This window comes from Hyla sarda, chromosome 7, assembly GCF_029499605.1.
Source record: "Hyla sarda isolate aHylSar1 chromosome 7, aHylSar1.hap1, whole genome shotgun sequence".
Taxonomy (NCBI): domain Eukaryota; kingdom Metazoa; phylum Chordata; class Amphibia; order Anura; family Hylidae; genus Hyla; species Hyla sarda.
Window position 1 is genome coordinate 104,129,939 of NC_079195.1, and position 21,031 is coordinate 104,150,969.

Sequence of the window (21,031 nt, forward strand, 5' to 3'; positions counted from 1 at the left end):
ACCCCCCCCCCCCCCATGTGTGTGTCAATATGCAATGCGGCAGTAACAGCGGCATTAAACAGCAGGAAACTGGCCTACCGGCGGCAGTAGTACGGTGAGGTCCTCCAGGCCAGGCTGAGGCTCCGTAAAATGGAGGCACAATGTACAGAGCGTCCACAAGCGGCGGGGATTGGAGAGCTGTGGGTCAGCAGAGGGTGGGACAGGGACTTGAATAGGGATGTCCCGATACAATATTTTTTTAAAGACCGAGTACCGATACTTTAATTCTAGTACTCGCCGATACCAAGTACGAGTACTTTTATTTTAAAGGGAATCTGACAGCAGAGTGACCTGGTTTCTGGCGCTGCTTACCGTATGATATGTGGGTCCTTGTTGTGTACAATGGAGATGGCTGCTGTAGTATAAGCAAAGATTTCTCTCTTCTCCATTGGGCAGAACAGGGAATTTGCATTGGCGGCGAAACCGATGTCTCCGGAGCGATTGTGCTGATGTTCACAGGGTGAGCAGCGATAGAAACCGGGTCACCTGACCTATCTACCTATAAATTCAAGTTAGTGCAGGTGACTCTGCTGTAAGATTGCCTTTAATAGTAGGTAGTATCCCCTTGTAGGTAGTATCAATAGTTGCAGACAGACAACAGGACCCCCCTTGTAGCCAACAGGACCACCCTTTTAGCCAACGGGACCCCCACCTGTAGACAGCAGCCCCTCTTTGTAGCCAGCAGGTGACCCCCCCCCCCCCCCCCCCCGTAGACAGCCGTCCGCCTAATGGTGTCTTATGGAGGGGCATGTGACATACACGTCACTCTGCTTCCTCCGTAGCGTTACGCTGGGCGCAGTGGAGTGACGTGTATGCCACATGCTCCTCTATAAGACGCCATAATGCGGGCGGCAGAACGGGGGCAGCGGTCATGATGCGAATCGGAGGATGGGGCAGCGAAGCGAGCACACCACCAGGTATCGGATTTGGTATCAGGGACATTAGACGAGTCCCCGATACCATGCAAATACCTGGTATCGGACCCGATACCGATACTAGTATTGGTATCGGGACATCCCTTGAACAGAGGCTGCAGCCTAGCATCTGACCACGCGCCCGCAGAAGCCTTATGACCTCCGGCGCCCGGACAACGAATTGGACGATTATTCGATAACTGAATTCCTCAACAACGATTCCAGTTAACGAATTTCATCGATTTTATCGAATAATCGTTGCAGCCCTAATGTATACACATACATACACACACACACCTATTGATCCCACACAATGTACAGTGTAAAAATAAATAAATAATCTAAAACAAAAAGGTGCATGGGATTGAATTACATAAAATAGTGAGCTATAAAGTTTTGTGCTCTGGAATCTGACACATTTGTACATGTCCTCTTAGGTGTGTAGGTTTCTTATCTTTATCATTTACCATACATGTAACTTTGTGCTCACTGCATTAAGTGCTCCACGGAGCCCCGATCAAAACTATATATAGAAAAATGCTCTATCAAAAAGAACGGGGGCGTGGCCTGCTGCGAACGGGAGCGGATGCACAGTTAGAGCTCTCTCCTCTAACCCCTGCTAAAATCGTCTCAAACCGGCTAACAACCCTAAATTAAGCTACACAGCTACTCACCACACTTAGTCCTGATTACGAGGATTCCTTCGCTACCTTGAAAGCCCGGATCAGAACCCTAGAATGGGAGCTGCGACCTGCTGCAGCACTGCAGCTCCACAAGGACACCAGCGCCATTTTCCCTCTGCTCGGCGGGCTGCTGGCTCGCTGAAGAGCGCAAAGCGAGCGCGACTCCCGGACACAGCAGCGGCGGCCGGTGAAGCCTTGTCTAGGCGGCGTCAGTCAGAGTGGTGTCGCACTGTTCTGCACAAGGACCCTAAGTGCCGGAGGTAAGAGGAGCCTGGGCACCCCCGTTAGACCCGGCCGCCGTGCAGGCTCAGTCTCTGGCCCTCTCTCTACACACATTGAACAGTAAAGTGCTGCGGGTCCCAGCTGTATACATGGGGGCAGAACCCCTATAAATCCCTCACTATCACCATTTACTAGCGGACCCTCCCAGACTGCCTCTCTAGGGGCTTAAATCAGCCAGCTCCACAGCTCTACTACTCCTAACTATTGGAGCATAAAGTGGACGAATAACATCTGCTTACTCCTGATACCAGCTGCATAGGGCGCCATATTGGCCCTTCTATCATCACTACACAGATAAAGCATACTGCAGTCTTCCTGAAGTCATACCCACATTACCCTGCTGTTTTGGTGCATGATTTCACTGCCTTTACTATCTATGTTCTGCTGGACTGCATAAAAGTTCACATTAAGTGTTTTTTCTGCCTGAATCAGTGGAGCATCTAGTGAACTCTGCTATATTCATTCTCACCACTAGAGGGCAGCATTGCTCCACTGCACTTTTATCTTCAGCATACTAGCTCTAATTGCAACAGCAAATTCTCAGCAAACCCATTCTTTTATGCCTCCACAGTGCTACGTGCATACCCTTCAGTTATTTGGGGTACTACAACATGTCCAATAAGCGCACTAGAAACCGTAAACCTCTCAAGCTGACTGTGTTCTACTCACTCAGAAATAAATCCTTTGCTACTGACTTTTCTCCTGAGAAGGAACTTCCTACTCCAAATACCCCTATTGATTCAGACAGAGAATCTGTTATTTCTCCCTCCCCCTGACCTCCCGCTCATACTCAGAGCGCCTAACAACTTCAGTGAAGCCTTCGTCGATCTCAAGACCAACGGCTGTCTCCTACAATGTCTACGCAAAATCCAGATAAAATCGCTTCTACTGACCGAGCTGAGTCATCACCCAACATGGAAACAACCCTCAGGTCCCTATTCCAGGAGTTTAGGGAATCCCTACAACATGATTTTATGACCTCGAGTGCTTTGACCAAAGAAGTGAATCAATTAGGTGAGCGGACTGCCCACATAGAAGACAAGATGGAGAAATTTACGGCAGCACACAATGTTCTGGTCGATGTTTGCGGATCTGTCTGCGGCTACTCTGAGGAGACGTAAAGATTTCTCTACCTCTACGGGCATCCTGCGAGAGGAGGGGGTTCCATATAGATGGGGATTCCCAGTCAAGTTATTAGTGACTAAGAACGGAGTTACCCATGTTTTCCTTATGCCTAGAGATGCTCTCCGTACAATCTTCAAGTGGTTCCCGGATAGAATCAAACCGTCTATGCTGGACTCTCCCAGAAGTAAGAAACCTACCACCTTGCATCAGGAATGGACCACTGTGGGATCAAAATCCCCACCACCCTCCCTCAGAAACCTGGGTGACTCCCATCGTAGATCAAGCTCTCCGACCTGATGTTGCTGGTCAACTTCTCACAAAATTCACATCCCACCTTACTCAGACCAGCTGCATTCTGCCGACTGAGAAGATGTAGACGAAACTGATCTCTCTCTCTTACCTTTCTAGTTCCTCCTTCCCTCACCTTTCCCCTTCTCTATCGCTGCTCTTCTCTCTCCCCGTCTCTTCCTTTACCTTCCCCTTCTCTTCCCTTCTCCACTGGTACCCCAGTTTCCTGCCCTTTGCGCTTAGAAAGATGCTCCAGTATTCCCTGTTTGCTGGTGGTTTTCATATTTGCTTTTCAGTGGGACTGTTCCTGGTCGCCCGACTCCGTGCATACTGGACCTCCTGACAAGCTAACCTGTCCGGCAGTGCCTCTTCCGATGTCGGGTGGGGAATATTTAGTGTTACACTCTTGTTCAACTTAGTTTTTGGTAAATTGGGCTATTGCCTTAGGTGGGGGGGGGGGAATTGATTGATTGATTGATTGACTGCTCCACTCCATTATCCTTCCTCCCCTACTATACATGCTTGTTTCCTGTATGTCCATCCCCTCGATGGCCAATATGAACCCTATGGTTCAATCCTGTTCTGTTAGAACAAAAATACGAATGTTTATTTCCTGTTTAATACTGTTCACTTGTTTTACACCTGATGTATGTAGTACTTGGATTGGTGGGGTTCGCTGCCCATTGGTATTCAGTCGCCAACCGATTGCATTGTGGGTCGTTTTGCCTGGCACCATGGTACTTAAAATTTCAACGCTGAATGTTAAGCGCCTAAATAGCCCTTTTAAACGTAGCTTGCTCTGGAGGAAATGCCAGAGATTAAAATGTGACGTTATTTGTGCCCAGGAGACCCATCTACTAGAGTCTGATACGCATAGAGTCAATCACAAAAGGTTCCCCCATATCTTTTTCTTCCCAAATACACGAAAAAAGAAAGGGATACTTATCGCTATTAGAGATACTGTTGATTTCAAACTGGTTAATTTTATATACGATAAGCACTGTAGATACATACTATTGAACTGTGAACTTAACTCAGTGAAGTACACTATTATGGCGCTTTATGCCCCCAATAGAAAGCAAGGCAAATTCCTCTCACATATTTTAAAAGGTAGTTTCCACTCACCGCCATGGAGCTTTAATACTTTCCAGGGACTTTAATAAGACATTATGCCCCCAGATGGACAAATCTCCCTGTAAACCTTCTGACAGAAACACAGACGTCTACAATATATTATTTAGGGAGGATCTATACGACCCTAAATGTGAGCGATAAAGATTTCACGTTCTTTTCCCACTCCCGCTTTGATATGATAGTTGTGGACAAATGGTTACTTCAGAAAGTTTCTTCTTCCAGTATTAGGGTGATCAGCTGGTCTGACCATGCACCGGTGACAACCACAATCATGGAAGACTTTAACATCCCCCCTACCGCAATTTGGAGACTTAATAGTTCCCTCCTTTCTGACTTAGCCACACATACTACTATTGAAAAGGAATTGAATGATTTCTTCCAGCTTAATGACCCCAAAGATACCAATATTTTCAATAACTGGTGTGCTCATAAGGCGGTTATGAGGGGCATCTGTATTAAACTGGCTTCCACCCAGAAAAAAAAGATAGATTATCCAAAACTACTAAACTCCTTAATGATATTAGGTCGCTGGAACTCATACACAAGTCCGGAAGGGACCCTAAAACACTAAAAGACCTGACTAACCTCCGTTTTCAACTGCACCAGATTCTATATTATAAATTAGATTTTTATCTCAAACAAACAAATTCTAAATTTTATTGGCAGGGAAACAAAGCAGGCAAGCTTCTTGCAAACAAATTCAAGGCCAAAATCACTAAAACTAAAACTCCCTTCCTTTATAATAAACTAGGAGAGAAAGTTATTAATCCCCAATCAATAGCAAATGTTCTAGCTGAATATTATACAGATTTGTATAATTTAAAATTAAATCCCACTATTCCCCAACCACAGCAATCCTCTATCCAATCCTTCCTTGACGGCCTTTGCCTCCCTACAATTGACAGGGACACGTTACAGTTCTTAAACGAACCCTTAAAACATGAGGAACTTTGCACTGCAATATCCTCGTTAAAACCCAACAAATCTCCTGGCCCTGACTGGTTCACTGGGGAATACTATAGAAAGTTTATACATATTCTTGCCCCCCATCTCTTACCAACCTTTAATGAAATCTTTCATACAGGCAAAATCCCCCCTGAAATGCTTAAGGCCACCATAATCACTTTGCCCAAACCAGGCAAACCACCGGATAGACCGGAAAACTTTCGGCCAATTTCCCTACTCAATGTCGACTCGAAACTTTACGCCAAAATGCTAGCCAATCGCATAAATAACATCCTCCCCTCATTGATTAAAAATGACCAAGTGGGCTTCATACAACAGAGGCAGACGGTGGATGGCGCCAGACGTTTTCTTGACTTAATACATTACGTGGAGACTTGTCGGATGCCTTCTCTGCTTCTGACGCTTGATGCGGAGAAGGCATTCGATAGAGTACATTGGGGTTACCTAGATGCAGGCCTCACTTAATTTGGTTTTACACACACCATCAAGAGGGCAATGCTAGCCCTATACTCCAATCCCTCGGCCATGGTTTTCACCTCGGGGTTCCTTTCCGAAAGCTTCCCTATTACAAATGGTACCCGTCAGGGGTGCCCTCTCTCTCCCCTGATTTTTGCCTTGCTTATGGAACCTCTGGCTGAAAAAATTTGAACCAACCCCCTTATCTCTGGGATCAATGTGGGAGGTGTTGATCACTGCATCGGCCTCTTTGCTGACGACGTGGTCATAATCTGCAGAGACCCTTTAGTTTCTTTACCGCATATACAACAAGATTTAAATATGTTTGGAAATATCTCCTACTACAAGGTTAACTGCACCAAGTCACACATACTTAACCTGGGCCTCTCCAATAAGACAGTTAGTGCCATAAAATCCCATTTCTCATTCCCTTGGGTGGACGGTTCTATAACTTACCTTGGGATAAAACTAACTTTTCCTAGCAAAAACTTATTTGAGGCTAACTATGCATCCCTTCTACAGAACATTAAACACATCCCCTCTAATATCCTGGGTATCTCATGGCTAGGCAGGGTGGCCGCCATTAAGATGATGGTCCTTCCCAAAATCCTATACACTTTCCGTAACGTCCCGATATATCTACCCCTCTCTTACCTTCAAAAATTACAGGCCACCATTATGAATTACATTTGGAATAAAAAGAAATCAAGAATTAAAGCACAGTCATTGTTGTTCACACCACAAAAAAAAGGGGGCATTGGGTGCCCTTCTATAACTCAATACTATCAGGCAGTGGTGTTGGACCAGCTTAAATCATTATGGAATCAATATACTACAAAGCTCTGGGTGTCCATCGAAACCGCTTTTCTACGAAATACCCCGATTAAACATGTTTTACATGCGGCTCATGTTTTCAATAATAAGACTTATAGCCCTCACCCAACTATACAAGCAATACTACATTTGTGGCACTCTTACATTTCCCCTAATAATTTATGCCGAGTTATTATACTCTCTTTACCCAATTCTATTCTGGAGGTTTGCGCCCCTGATCTCCACATCTCTCATTGGGTGGACAGTGGCATCTCTACACTATCTGATATATGGGATGGGAGAGGGTGTGTGTCTTTCGAGGAACTCCACACTAAATTCTCTATTAGCAATAAAGACTTTTAGAAGTATCTCCAAATCAAACATACCCTTCATTCTTTAACTCTTGAACACTCTGATACCTGCCCCAATTCTGAATTGATTACATGGCTTTCTAGAACTTCCACTTTCTGCAAAGGTATCACTTGGAATTATGCACATTTGATAACTTCATCTTCCCCTTCCCCCCATTATCACATAACTAAGTGGAAATCTGAACTACAAACACATTTCACGAACTACCAATGGGACCAAGCCCACTCGACAATACATAACCTCACTAAATGTGCTAGCCACATAGAAACATCTAAAAAAATATTTTTCCAATGGCACCTCACCCCTTCAAAGTTAGCGCATTTCTCTGATATAACAGACAAGTGCTGGCGCTGTTCTGCCCCTGGTACATTTCTTCATATATGGTGGAGTTGTCCCAAAATTCTTGCTTTCTGGAGGGCATTGGGCAAATTCATCTCACACTTGTGCGGCTTACCAATTATTCTTAACCCTGCCCTGGCATTGCTAAACATGGATATACATACATACTCATATTTTCATAAATCCATCATTATGCATTCTATTATAGCTGCCAGGCATATTATATCTAAAAACTGGAGATCAGCCCAGATACCGAAGCTTTCGGAAATTAAGAGGTCCATTAACCTTAACTGTTGGCACGAATACAAAATTTCTTGTGCTCTAAACACTGATGCCCACTTCTTAGCTAAATGGGATGTGTGGCTTCATGGCCCATACAATACGGTTCAACTGTAAGACTTGTGAGTTATTGCAGCAAGTCTTGTGTTTTGACGGGGTTACATGGCAATCTACTTCCGGAGTCCCATTGAGTAGTACAACCCACCCAGTGGTCGATCTCAATCTGATTGATACCACTGAACCATATCATTATAATATCAGGTATAGGTTATTTGTTTGGTTTTACAGTTTATTTATTTTTTGTTTTGTTTTGCTGTACCAATTGATTGTGTTTAACACGATGGATGTGTATTAGCTATTATGTGCTCAAGCCGTAGCTTTATATATGACTTGTTTTTCTATTCCTCCTGTATACATGTGACCTGTTTGTGCGAGTTATTTATTTCTGTTCACAAAACTTATAATAAAAACATTGTTATAAAAAATAAACAAAAAAAAAGAACGCACAAAAAAGCTACAACAACAACAGCAACAGTGCAATATTAGGCACCTAATAAACACCAGAAAAACTGAGTGCATCCATTGAAAAATTCCCCCATAATCAAAAGCCGACTATGTCCAGGCCACTGAAACCAATGGGGCACTTATTCTCTTTTGACTGGTACAATGGTGAATGGTGCACAGTGTTTGGACTTTAAAAAATCCACAGGTGCTCAGTCCTCAAGACCAGACCATGGTCAATTGAACAAAGTAGAAGTAAAGTTGGAAAACAGCACTCCAAGGCAAGGATAGTGAAGACAGGAAAGTGTATTCACCAATCCAGTACGAAAGTGATGCAACGATTCAACTTCACATTGAAGCTTGAAAAAGACTTCATTGTGAAGTTGAAACGTCGCATCACTTTTATACTGGATGGGTGAATAAACTTTTTTGTCTTCACTATCCTTGCCTTGGAGTGGAGTCTTCCAACTTTTCTTATACCGTACTTTATTCTATTTTGACATTTTTCTGACATATAAGTGCCACAATCAAAACTCTTTCTTGAGCTAGTCAGCCTACCAAACTAAGGAATTGGGAGAGCAGGGTCTTTAGTAAGAGAGGTGAATAAGAACCCAATGGCCACTCTTCTAGCATATCTCTATTCATGCTAATAATGTAAAGGTACAGCTCATAGACACATATGGATTTAGAAGTCTAGTGCGTTTTCCAATCCCAGATCATCCCTTTAGGAGCTCTAAAGAAAGCAACTTGCTGAAACTTACATATTTTATATCATACTCAGCAACTGAAAGACTTTTTTTTTTTTTTTTTTTTTTTTACAAGGACACAATGAGCTTTTGTTACAAATGAAAGGAACAGAGCTACTGAGCTTTTCACAGACAAGTTCATATTAGGACCATATGAACAATTAAAGTATGATAGTTCCGTTACAAAAGGAGAAGACATGGAGCAATGCCAGGAGGAGTAATTTTTACAGAACTTACTTGTTTTTCTGGGTCACAGTGATCTCTGAACCATTAGGAATTAGTTTCCTGATTTCTGTAGTTCCAAAATTATCTACTGTAACCTGTGCAAAAGAGAGGATACGTCACATTGGCACATCACCAAAAACATATTTATCATGACAAAAAGTAATTATATTTAATGCTTTAATGCCCTTGAAGATTGAACCTATATGCATTTCTGAGTAAACTCTTGCATTGTACATAAAAAAAAAATGACGTATAGATAGTAAACATAGTAAACATAGATAGTAAACATAGAATATGTTCCCGTTGCACCTGGGTAATTGAAACATAAATCTAGCTATTTTTTCTGACCAACCCGTAAACATGATAGTGTGTACATTTATTGATAGGGTATGATCACCTAAATGCCTTCTTTTAATAGTTTTTATTTCATTTTTCTGGGATGTGATGGTCAAATAGCATAATTTTTTTTTTATTACAATACAGGATCATTAACATAATATTTTGATAATTCGGACATTTACGTACGCACAGATACCAAATATGTTTTTTCATTTTTTTACGCTTTTTTTTAAATGGGGAAAAGGGGAGATTTAAATTTTTATTGGGGAGGGCTTGCTCATTAAAAAATTTATTTATTTATTTATTTTTAACTTTTTCACATTGATTTTAAACTTTTTATGTCCTATTTATAGCAATCATTAGACTGCTAATACTGTTGTTAAATGCATAGGCAATCTTCTCTGGTCTGCTTAAAGGCAAACCAGAGAAGACGACCCCGGGATGATGGCCAGAGCAAGTGAGGGGACCTCTGTCCGCCATCTTCGCTGATCTGATCCCTGCGGTCATCAGATCAACCACTAAAGGCGCAGCGCTGCCTCAGATGCCTTCATCTGTATTGATCACGGCATCTGAGGGGTTAATGGAAAATATCAGCATGATCACTGATGTCCGCCATAATTGGCAGGCTCCCGGCTGCTGATAGCAGCCGGGGCCTGTTGGTGCTCACATCATGTAAATGTACGTCCTAGTGAACTAAGTACCAGCACCTCATGTCCATTGTCCTTAAGGGGTTAAACCCCTTTGTGTTACCTCTGGAAGCATTCATGTTCTGTGGAAACAAATTATCAAGCATGCTGAAATACAAAGAATCGTGAAAATCCAACATGCCTATTACATCTTTCCTCTGATGAGAATTGCCTGGCTCCAGATAATAACCTAATGTCTATATTTAACTTTACAGTTGTTCACTTTCATTTATTTCAGATCAGATGCCACCCACAAAACCTAAATGTTAGAGTAGAGATAAATTAGATCCTTTCATAGTGAGGAGGCCTCTGGCTTCAGTATGAATTGGTGGCAGCTACCGGTAAATATGTTATCAATGACATTTCCAAGAGCAGACACATACTGTAAAATTCAGACAGAACGTCTCTTCAATGTCATCTTCCATGTAGTCCAACAGCAGTTGCATGCTCCTGTAAGAGAGATGTGTGTCAGATTCTAAATCTTATTAAAAAAAAACAAAAAAAAAAAACATTGTGACTTACACCCCCCCCCCCACCAAAACAAAATTTAAATGTATCACACATAACTAATCATTCTGAACATTTCCCTAGTCAGAGCTTAAGAAATCAGCATGCATGTGGGAGACACTATTAGATATGTTAAAGAAGAGACAGACAAAGGCCATTTACAGAGGTACTGCCAATATCCCAGTATTTCCAGGGACATGCAATAAATATGTCTGTGCCCCTTTGTCGCATATGGGGGAACAGGTAGCGCCATGCTCCTGAATCCCCACCTGAAAATGAGAAACAAAAAGGGAGGGAAAAAAAGCTAACTAAACAGCCCTTAATAGAAAAAAAAAAAACACGTGTCTTGCCTCCTACTGATACTAGATACCTCACTTCCAGTGGGTGGGTATATCCTGCCAGTGAGGAGCTGACTTTTTTTCCCCCTAGTGTCAGTGCCTCCTAGTGGCAAGAGCATATACCCATGGTCTCTGTGTCCCCCAATGAAGAGCAACCAAGAAAAGTGGTTATAAATGTCTATGCACACTCCGGATTTTCTGCTGCAGGGATTACCCACAAAAGGAATGTACATGTTCATTCTATTGGAGAACATTGAGCAGATGCATTGCTGGTAGAGATTACATAGTGTATATGGACCCCTAACAGTCTGCATAACTCCCATGGAGATGGACTACCCCTTTAATTTACATTAAAAAAATTGGAAACCGTTTTTATTCTCTCACAGGAGTGGGGATAAGTGACTGATGGCTGAAGGTCTGACCGCTGGGACACCCCGCAATCTCCTAAATGGGCTACAGCTCTCTGTGAGGAGCATGTGTTGCAGACAAATCGCACTCCAAGCAAGAGTTTAGCATTCTGGTCTCTTCGACGCTCCCACAGAAAATGAATGGACCACATGCAGCCTGTGGTATGCACTCCTCACAGAGAGCCGTGGCTGTTCAGTCCCAGTGGTCGGTCGGAGCCTCCCCATGATCAGACAAGATAGGAAATAAGTTGCTTTTCACTGGACAACCCCTTTAACTAGTGTTTTTAACAGCAGGGACTGTTTGGTATTTAATATATGTGCTATGTTTTCTAATGATACTGCAGACTATCAAAGTGATTTGGTTATATTCACACATGTTGTCACTGTTGCAAAACAGAGGGAAAGTGATGAAATGTGTTTAGCATATAGGTCCCGGAGAACCTACTACCCCATCACAGTTAAATTATGAAGGACAAATATAAATGAATTTGCTTACCTGCCAACCTCTGGCATGAGCTCCTTTAAATCATCTAAAGTAGCCTTTTTCTTCAAAAGTTTTTTATATAAAGCCAAAGGGAAGTGAAGATCAACAATTGTAAAATTGTATATAGCTAAGCCACAAACCACACCAATGAGGTGGAACAAATCACTGTCCTCAAAGGTCTGAAGAAAAAAAAAAAAAAAGATTATATGATAAGATTCATACACTGTGAAAAACACTAATACAAAGACATGTACATTATTAAAAAAAAAGGTTTTAGTACAATTTTCTTTTAAAGGAATTTTAGGGAATATTTTATTATTATAAAATAATCTATTGTCCAGATAAAGCCCATGTGTTAAATCCATTTTATTTATGTAATTTATTTGATTTACTTTTAATACATTTGTTGTCATCAGCTATATTAACCCCTTAAGGACAAAGTCTATTTTGACCTTAAATGGGCACTGTCAGATATAAAAACTTTTGATATGTTATAAAGCATTGCAAAACAATATGTTTTGCCATTGCTTTCATCAGAAAAGGTTTAGTATTTCACGGTGAAAAAGACTGGTCACTAGGGGGTCCTCCTGCCTTCTTGGACACATACCAGTCTGGCCCGGTCCTGCAGACAATTTCCTTGATTAACAGCAGGTCCAGCACTACTGTGCTAGCTCCCAGCGTAGTGAAGAATTGTGTGTCTTGAAGAGGATTTGCAGAAATCTGTGTCCAGGCAGTAAGGCTGCAAAGCAGTGAGCCGAGCAGTGAGCAGAGCAAGACTGTCCCTCCCCCAATCAACCAATCACAGTGCCTCAGCACTTTCATCAGCTGTTCAGGACACAGAACTCTTCAAGACACACAATTCTTCGCTACACTTGGCATGTCCTGCACATCCACTAGCACCCCCCCTTCCCCATCCGGTCCTCGGTGGTGTTGCCACGCGGCACATCCACCTGTACCTGTGATGAGGGTCCATGATGGAACATCACCCGCGGGTGAGCGGAGTTTGCTGGACGGCGCTGTTATGACTGTGACCTGCTAAAAACTGGACCAGTGGTGCAGGTCGGTTTCCCTGCCAGTTAGCCTCCAGCTGTTGCAAAACTAGAACTCCCAGCATGCTGGGAGTGGCAGCTTTGAAACAGCTGGATGCACCCTGGCTGGGAAACAGTGCTCTCCATAACCTGTCACTCTCTGAAACTACAACTCCCATCGTGCCCTGACAGATATACAGGCTGTAAGGACATGTTAGGAGTTGTAGTTTTAGAGGGACTGCAGATTGACTGTGGAGGGATCATATAAAACTACAACTCCTTTCATGCTCTGACAGATATACAGACTGTGAAGACATGATAGGAATTGTAATTTCATACGATCCCTTCACATACAGTCAATCTGCTGTCGCTCTAAAACTACAACTCCTAACATGTCCTGACAGCCTGTATATCTGTCAGGGCATGATAGAAGTTTTAGAGCAACTGCAGATTTACTTTTTGTGGAGGGATCATATAAAACTACAATTCTTATCATGCCCTGACAGCTGTTTCAGGTGATCCATCCACAACCAGTCACTCTCCAGCTGCTACAAAACTGTTGGGTCTATAATATTCAGATATATTGATCACTACATCTATACTCATATGCCTTTGCTAAATGCTGTATGCTAATCCAATATTGTAGAAGAATTTTTGTTTTCCTGAATACAAAACATTTCATAAACCTTGGGATATAGACACAATACAGAACGTCTAAACATTGGACTTCGTGGAAAGATGAAGAAATCTCAAGCTAGAACTCTCACAAGATAAAAGACCTATGTTACCCACAAATTATTTATCAGCATATAGGATGACGCATATTTTATCCTTCAACCCTATATACTCAAATTATCATCTGTTTGTGTCTCTGGACTGAAACCTTGTAATGGCGTCACTCAGGAGTATTAAGACAAAACATATGATCAGAGAACTTTTTCCAAGAAAGTAATATATGCAGATATGCAAGAATTTTACAGACGCAATGTTTGAACAACCAATCAAAATGTAATATGCTAATTGTGATGTCATAATTTACCCGCCTACTCACAATGTTAAAACCAACTGTTTCTTCCTGAATAAAGCACTACTCTTTTGGGAGCACCAGAGCTTCCAGCCAAGAAAGAGTGTATACCAACATATCCTGTGTGGTGTATATCTTTTTGTGTCAACACTTGGCAAAGTGTATATCAGCCCGGTCAATCACATTTGAAAAGCCCCCACTCGAGCCATCCTTAACAGTTGGTGGCAGCGCGGGATGGCGGAACCACGCTTGAGGGAAGATATGAATCCAGTGGAGCGACAATTTGAGACGCCCGAGGCAACCAATTATTACCCAAACAAGGGGAGCGATCACGGTAAGTCTGCTGATTTTATGAATCTGTAGCCTTGCTTGTGTTTTTTTTTTTTTTTTGGGTAGTTTGGGGAGTCTGGACGGCCCAGGTCGACCTTCTAGATTTAACTCTTAGCGACAGATGTTCCCGCTGTGTTGTTTTCTTGTTCGCTTGTATTTTTCAGTCGCTTGTGATTGACTGCCGCTTTAAATAGGCTTAGAAGGAAAAGCAGGTTAGGATTTTTCTTTGCCACAAGTTTGCAGGATTATAAAAACAATTTTCTTTCTCTATTCCTTGAGCTGTAAATTCCTTTATCTGAGAAGCAGATAAGGTGTGCTGTAACAAGGTCAGATCCGGTTTATAATGTAAACAGGAGAAGGATTTAACTGTGAGAAAGATTCAGTGGGATTTTTGAGTCTGAAAAATCCAGTTTTTTTTTTCTCTTTCTTTCCTGATAGTCCAGATTTAATTTAATTTTTGACTTTTTTAATTTTGTGGATTTGGGCTAAGGCAGATAAGTGATGTAGATTTTTCAGTTCTAGGTTCTCTAATCTCTTTTTGTGAATGTGGACACAATATCTTTTAAGGATATCAGATAAGCTGATAACTTTAGAAGTTAGTATTGGACCGGTTCCTTTTTCTTGGGTAAGAGAGCGGCATCACTGATATCTTTAGTTTGTCTCTGGAGCAAGGATAGCGGCTCCCGTCTCTTGTATATCGGATCAGTGATGCATAAGAGTAGCAGTTCATAGTGGCATCATACAAACAGTGGTTGTCACATTGACGTCCTTCTTTTTGTATTGGTGTTTTAGTATAAATTTTTTGGCCAATCCACAGAGTTTTTTTTTTGGGTGACTGTGTGAAGGGAAGGATGTATGGCTGTGTGAGAAGTGTGTCTGTGTTGTAAATTAAGTTGTTGAGTAGGATTACTTGCCTTAGTGTCCGCTTAAGAATGTTCCTTGGTGGTTTTGTTATATGGTGGTTTGAGTGGACAAATGGCTGTGTGCATTGCATTGAGGAAATTGTTGTTTTTCGTCAAGTGTGTGCAAGTGGTAGGAGTAGATTTTTGTAAATTGCTTGTGAAGATTAGAGAGAGATTCTTGTCAGAAATAGAGATTCAACGTGTTGATGGAAAAGCATGTGATTTGTGAAGGGAAAAGCATGTGAAAATTAAGTTAGTTAAAAGTTTGGAATATACTGATGGTTAATGGTATGGCAGTACAGCTGTAGAACCAAATGACCCTAGGGCAGAAAGGGGCCCTTATTATTGACAAAAACCTAACCCCAGGGCAAAAGCCCGGGGTTAAAAACCCCTTTAGAATCAACCCCTTAAAAATTTACTTTTATTGTATACATTTAAAACACTGCTTAGTGCCCCCAATAGGTAAAAATATTCCCAGGACGGACCCTGTATACTGTGAATGTATATGGAGTTAACACTCCCTTTCCCTAAGTGGTATGGCTCTGCAGTGCCATCATTATAAGGTCCGTGCTGGTGTGTTAAAATCACTCAATTGCCCGCCTCTACATGTTTTGCCATCTCCACGGCGTTTTCAAGAGGCCACTCTTGCCTCGTGAAAACGCAGTGGAGATGGCAAAACATGTAGATGCTCAAAGGGGCGGTGACTGGTGACAGAGGTTTGGGAGGAGTAAGGTTGGGTTTACAGGGAGGATGACAGCCCCCTCTTCTGAAAAATGAAGAATCAAACTTGAAGGAAATGTTTATATATAAACTGAATATGTTTATAGGACCTGCATATACAATGTCATATACTTTTTATGTTGCATTTATTTGAATAATATTGATTTTGAATGGATAACCTTATAATGATACATATAATAATTTTTTTTTCTCTTTCTCCTTCCTCTTTTGTCAGTTTTGCTACTCTCAGATTATGATTAAAATTGTTTTGAATTTATGAGGCTAAGAATTCAAGAGCTATGTAAAAAAAAAATCAGGGAATCCATGGTTAATGCTGAGTTGTAAATGCAAGTTTGTTGCAAGTAATGTAAAGATGTAATACATAAGACAGTATATATGGTGACCACATGCAGGATAAGGTTCTACTACAATAAACCACTCAATCTGAGCGGTGGTTCAGGAAGTAGAGTTGAAGATATTCACTGATATATGTAAGATATCTGAAGGTATGACAATGAGTACAGGTACACTTATTACCGCCCACAAGTATGGGCCTATTGAAGTTATAAGGTTTTTTTTTTTTTATCCTGGGGCGAACCAATCTGTAGTTGGCAATTCAAGTGTTCAAATCCAAGAGCAGCCTGAAGAAGTGGCCATTGTAAAGATAAAACCAACATGAAGCAAGCCCCAAAAGCCAAGGGGACTGAATGGTAATGGATGCTGCAAACTCCCCACAACTATGGTACAAAGTGTACAGGTGGATGGGGAGCATGGATTTTTCTAGTTAGGTCTCTTGCAGGAACCGAGAGAGACCAATGGAAGAAGAAGAAGGAGAGAGGTGGTACAGGACAAAGACGGTATCTGAAAGTTGGTAAGAAACTGTGTGTGCCAGCAGTCTTGTACCCCATGTTAACATACGTGGCCTCATACGCTAAACAGAAGGAATGTGTGTAGTAATGCCCGTATATTGGGTGGCCTCAGGATTCAACAAGGCAAAAAGAGAGCTTATACAGACTTCAATTATTTGCATCTGTTATAACTTAGGTAAAAATAAATGTACCCTACTAACACACTCCAGAACATCTTGCCTGTCTCGGAGAATATATGAGTAGACTTCAGCTGACTGTCTAAGGTGGACCACTGTAAGTATATTCTTTGTCTGACTGTACTAAACTGTGCCGTGGACAATGGAAATAAGTGTGTGAGGAAACATTGTAATATCTATTTTCCCTAAATAATTTCTGATGAAGGAGCTGTAAAAAAAAAAAAAAAATTATAAATAAAAAAAGGAGAACTTGCTTGTCACACATCTCCAGGCTTCTGTAAATATTTTCATTTTCTGCTCACTGTGAAAGTTTATCAAAATCTCATAAGCAGTTTGTACCAATCCAAGGTCAAAATGTTATTCTAAGTAATAATAACAGAACTGTAACTAAAGTAAAAATTTGAAGCTTAAAACATTACATCTGAGTGCCAGACTAGCAGCTGAATTTCTTAAATTAATAAGCGAGACATTTTTTCCTACCGTGGTCATCTAAATAATTGTGGCTGCCATTTGTACATATTCATTAATGGTTTACAACCAGTATTGACACGTTAATACACTGGAAGTGAAATTGCATAATTATGTTTGCACATTGGTTATCTGTCGTAAAAGTACACACAATTTGTGGTCCATTTATTTTAAATTAAAGGTATGTTCTCCAGAATGTGATAGTGGAGAGCACTTTACCTCTTCTTCATTTCGGGTGAGTCAGTTTAATGAAGGGGGGGGGGGGGGGGGGGGCGGTGTTTTAAATATGTTGTGCATTTTGATTGGATCAGAATGAAGTGGGGAGGCATGAGTCTCCATTTTGATCCTGGCAGCCATGTTTAAAGGAAACCCTAAAATACAAAAATGATTGAAATGAAGTAGCATGAATTACCCTCAGCAGCTTAGTGCAGGAGATGATAGTTTAGTAAAATTTGTTATTACCAGGTGCAATGAGCTGAAAGTAACGCATGTTGTAGTTTTATTCTTCCATTCCAGATCCAGACACTGAACCAGGAAGTCACAATTTGCAGGCCAGAGAATTTGTCCTCATGGAAAAATCCGTTAGGGGCCCCCTGGAGCCTAGATTTGAAGGTCCTTTTCAGGTTCTACTGACAACTCTGACTTCGGTGAAACTGGAAGGAGAATCAACATGGATACGCCTCGCACTGCAAGAGGGTTCCTACACCATGCTCCTGATACATATCTTTTCCTGTATAAGTGGAGTGCAAACCCAGCAACCCAATCCGACTCCACCACACTACTGGACTGACTTGACAATGACCCAAGAGTTGTATTCCACGTTTTGATAACTCTCCAGTACCCAAGTGACTACTTTTAAATTTGACTACTGTGACATAGTGAATTGTCCCGAGGTGCCAAAACAATGTCTTATGTATGGGGATGACAATTCAGTATACACATGTGTGACGGATGACTACTTGGGGGAACAACTGTGACCATTGGAGAGCAGTGGGATGAAACACAGGGACTGACTGGGACTATAGACCACAGAGTACCAATAGAAGAAAAGACAATACTGACAAATCTCTACTACAGAGAATGACAATTTAATGTTGTTTAGTCCCCTGTGTAAAGAAAATAATAACCTCCACTGTAAAGGCCGCATTTCAAGCAGGAACAATGTATGTGGATATTGAACCTACTATTTCAGCTTATCTGAACGTAATTGATACATTCAGACCCTAAAATGACCGAGAGAATTTCCCCCATCAGAATAACCATCCTGTATGCCAATGGTGCAAGTGAATTCCCAGCAGAGTAGGGTAAACACAGAAGTCCCAGGTACAGGACTAGTCTGACTACAAAGGGGGGGGCGGTTCGCTAGGGGCCGCTCGTCTCAATTCAGTGAAGCATCCCATACCCGTTTTTTATTTTTTCCGCCTGAACTTGGGACTATTAGGCAGAACGCACCATAGGGAAAGATGGAGGAAAACAAAAGTTCTTAGGGGGGAATTGTTGGGTCTATAATATTCTGATATATTGATCGCTACATCTATACTTGTATGCCTTTGCTAAATGCTGTATGCTAATGCAATATTGTAGAAGAATTTTTTTTTCCTTAATACAAAACATTTCATAAACCTTGGGATATAGACACTGAATACAGAACGTCTTAACATTGGACTTCGTGGAAAGATGAAGAAATCTCAAGCTAGAACTCTCACAAGATAAAAGACCTATGTTATGCCACAAATGACTTATCAGCATATAGGATGACGCATATTTTATCCTTCAACCCTATATACTCAAAATCTTATCTGTTTGTGTCTCTGGACTGAAACCTTGTAATGGCGTCACTCAGGAGTATTAAGACAAAACATATGATGAGCATAGAACTTTTTCCAAGAAATTAATGGACACTAGATATGCAAGAATTTTACGGACGCAATATTTGAACAACCAATCAAAATGTAATATGCTAATTGTGATGTCATAATTTACCCGCCTACTTTGCACAATGTTAAAACCAACTGTTTCTTCCTGAATAAAGCACTACTCTTTTGGGAGCACCAGAGCTTCCAGCCAAGAAAGAGTGTATACCAACATATCCTGTGTGGTGTATATCTTTTTGTGTCGACACTTGGCAAAGTGTATAGCAGCCCGGTCAATCACATTTGAAAAGCCCCCACTCGAGCCATCCTTAACAAAACTACAACTCCTATCATGCCCTGACAGCCTGAATATCTGTCAGGGCACGATGGGAGTCGTAGTTTCAGAGAGTGACAGGTTAGAGTACTGTTTCCAAACCAGGGTGCCTCCAGCTGTTGCACAACTACAACTCCCAGCATGCCCGGACAGCCTTTGGCGCTAAACTGTTGCCTTGGAATACGACAGGGCTCCAAAGTGGGAGATCGCCATGCGCATTTGAGACCTGCATTAGCGATTTGCCTCTTACACCAAATATACCCTACAGCAGTGTTTCCCCAAACAGGATGCATTGAGCTGTTGCAAAACTACAACTCCCAACATGCACTGACAGACCGTGCATGCTGGGAGATTTAGTTATGCAACAGCTCAAGGCACACTGTTACCTCACCAGTGTGGCTCCAGCTGTTGCAAAACTACAACTCCCAGCATGCATGGTCTGTTAGTGCATGCTGGGAGTTATAGTATTGCAACAGCTGGAGGTACACAGGTTGGGAAACACTAAATTAGGTAACAGACCCTAACTCAGTGTTTCCCAACCAGTGTTCCTTCAGCTGTTGCAAAGCTACAACTCCCAGCATGCCATTTGGCTGTCCGTGCATTCTGGGAGTTGTAGTTATGCAACAGCTGGAGACACACTCACTGAAAAAAATTTACTTTTAGCTGTAGCATAACTACAACTTCCAGCATGCACGGACAGCCAAAGGGCAGGGAGTTGTAGTAGTGTGCCTCCTGCTGTTGCATGCTGGGAGTTGTAGTTTTGCAACAGCACAAGGCTTCTTCCTCTGGATCCCGCCGCCGCTGCTGCCCCTGGACCCGCCATCTGAGACAGCACCAATCACCCTTATTTTCCAGGTCACTGGAGACCCTATTGGCCCGGAAAAGCTGTGATTCGCTGGTCAGAATTGGCGATCGCCGACAAGGAGGGAGCCTGGTGCACGGCGGTGACCAGTTAAACTGGAAGGTTTACAGGTACACCCCTGGCCCTTGAAAGAGAAGTGCCAGATACAAAAAAAAAATGTATATGTTGTACATCTTAGCAAAACATTAACATTTCTAATATACTTCATACATTTTCTTTTCTTTTATAGAAATCATGGCTTTGCTTTGTCCAAGCTGAAGCAAAATCTTGGCTTTGTCCAAGCTGAAGCACAGGCATGGACAAAGTCCAGGAAGTGAAGGTGGGTTAGCACTCCTCTGTGCTCTGTCTGAAAGGGCAAGAGAGGATAGGGCAGGACATTGACAGGAGAGAGCACAGAGGAGTGCTATCAGACAGGAGAGAGCACCGAGGAGTCCTATCAGACAGGAGAGAGCACAGAGGAGTCCTATCAGACAGGAGAGTGAACAGAGGAGTCCTATCAGACAGGAGAGTGAACAGAGGAGTCCTATCAGACAGGAGAGTGA

The 21,031-nt window shown here is 42.0% G+C and overlaps 1 protein-coding gene across 7 annotated transcripts in view; it reads right to left on the reverse strand.

Annotated features, from left to right (window-relative positions):
* HERC4 (HECT and RLD domain containing E3 ubiquitin protein ligase 4) overlaps positions 1-21,031 on the reverse strand; it is a 174,591-nt gene that overhangs the window by 54,880 nt on the left and 98,680 nt on the right. For all 7 annotated transcript variants that reach the window (XM_056530279.1, XM_056530274.1, XM_056530278.1 and 4 more), the window contains 3 exons: positions 11,936-12,102; positions 10,571-10,637; positions 9,175-9,257 (listed from right to left, as the gene is read on the reverse strand). In XM_056530279.1, coding sequence (XP_056386254.1) covers positions 9,175-9,257; positions 10,571-10,637; positions 11,936-12,102 — 317 coding nt within the window. The remainder of the gene's footprint in view (positions 1-9,174; positions 9,258-10,570; positions 10,638-11,935; positions 12,103-21,031) is intronic.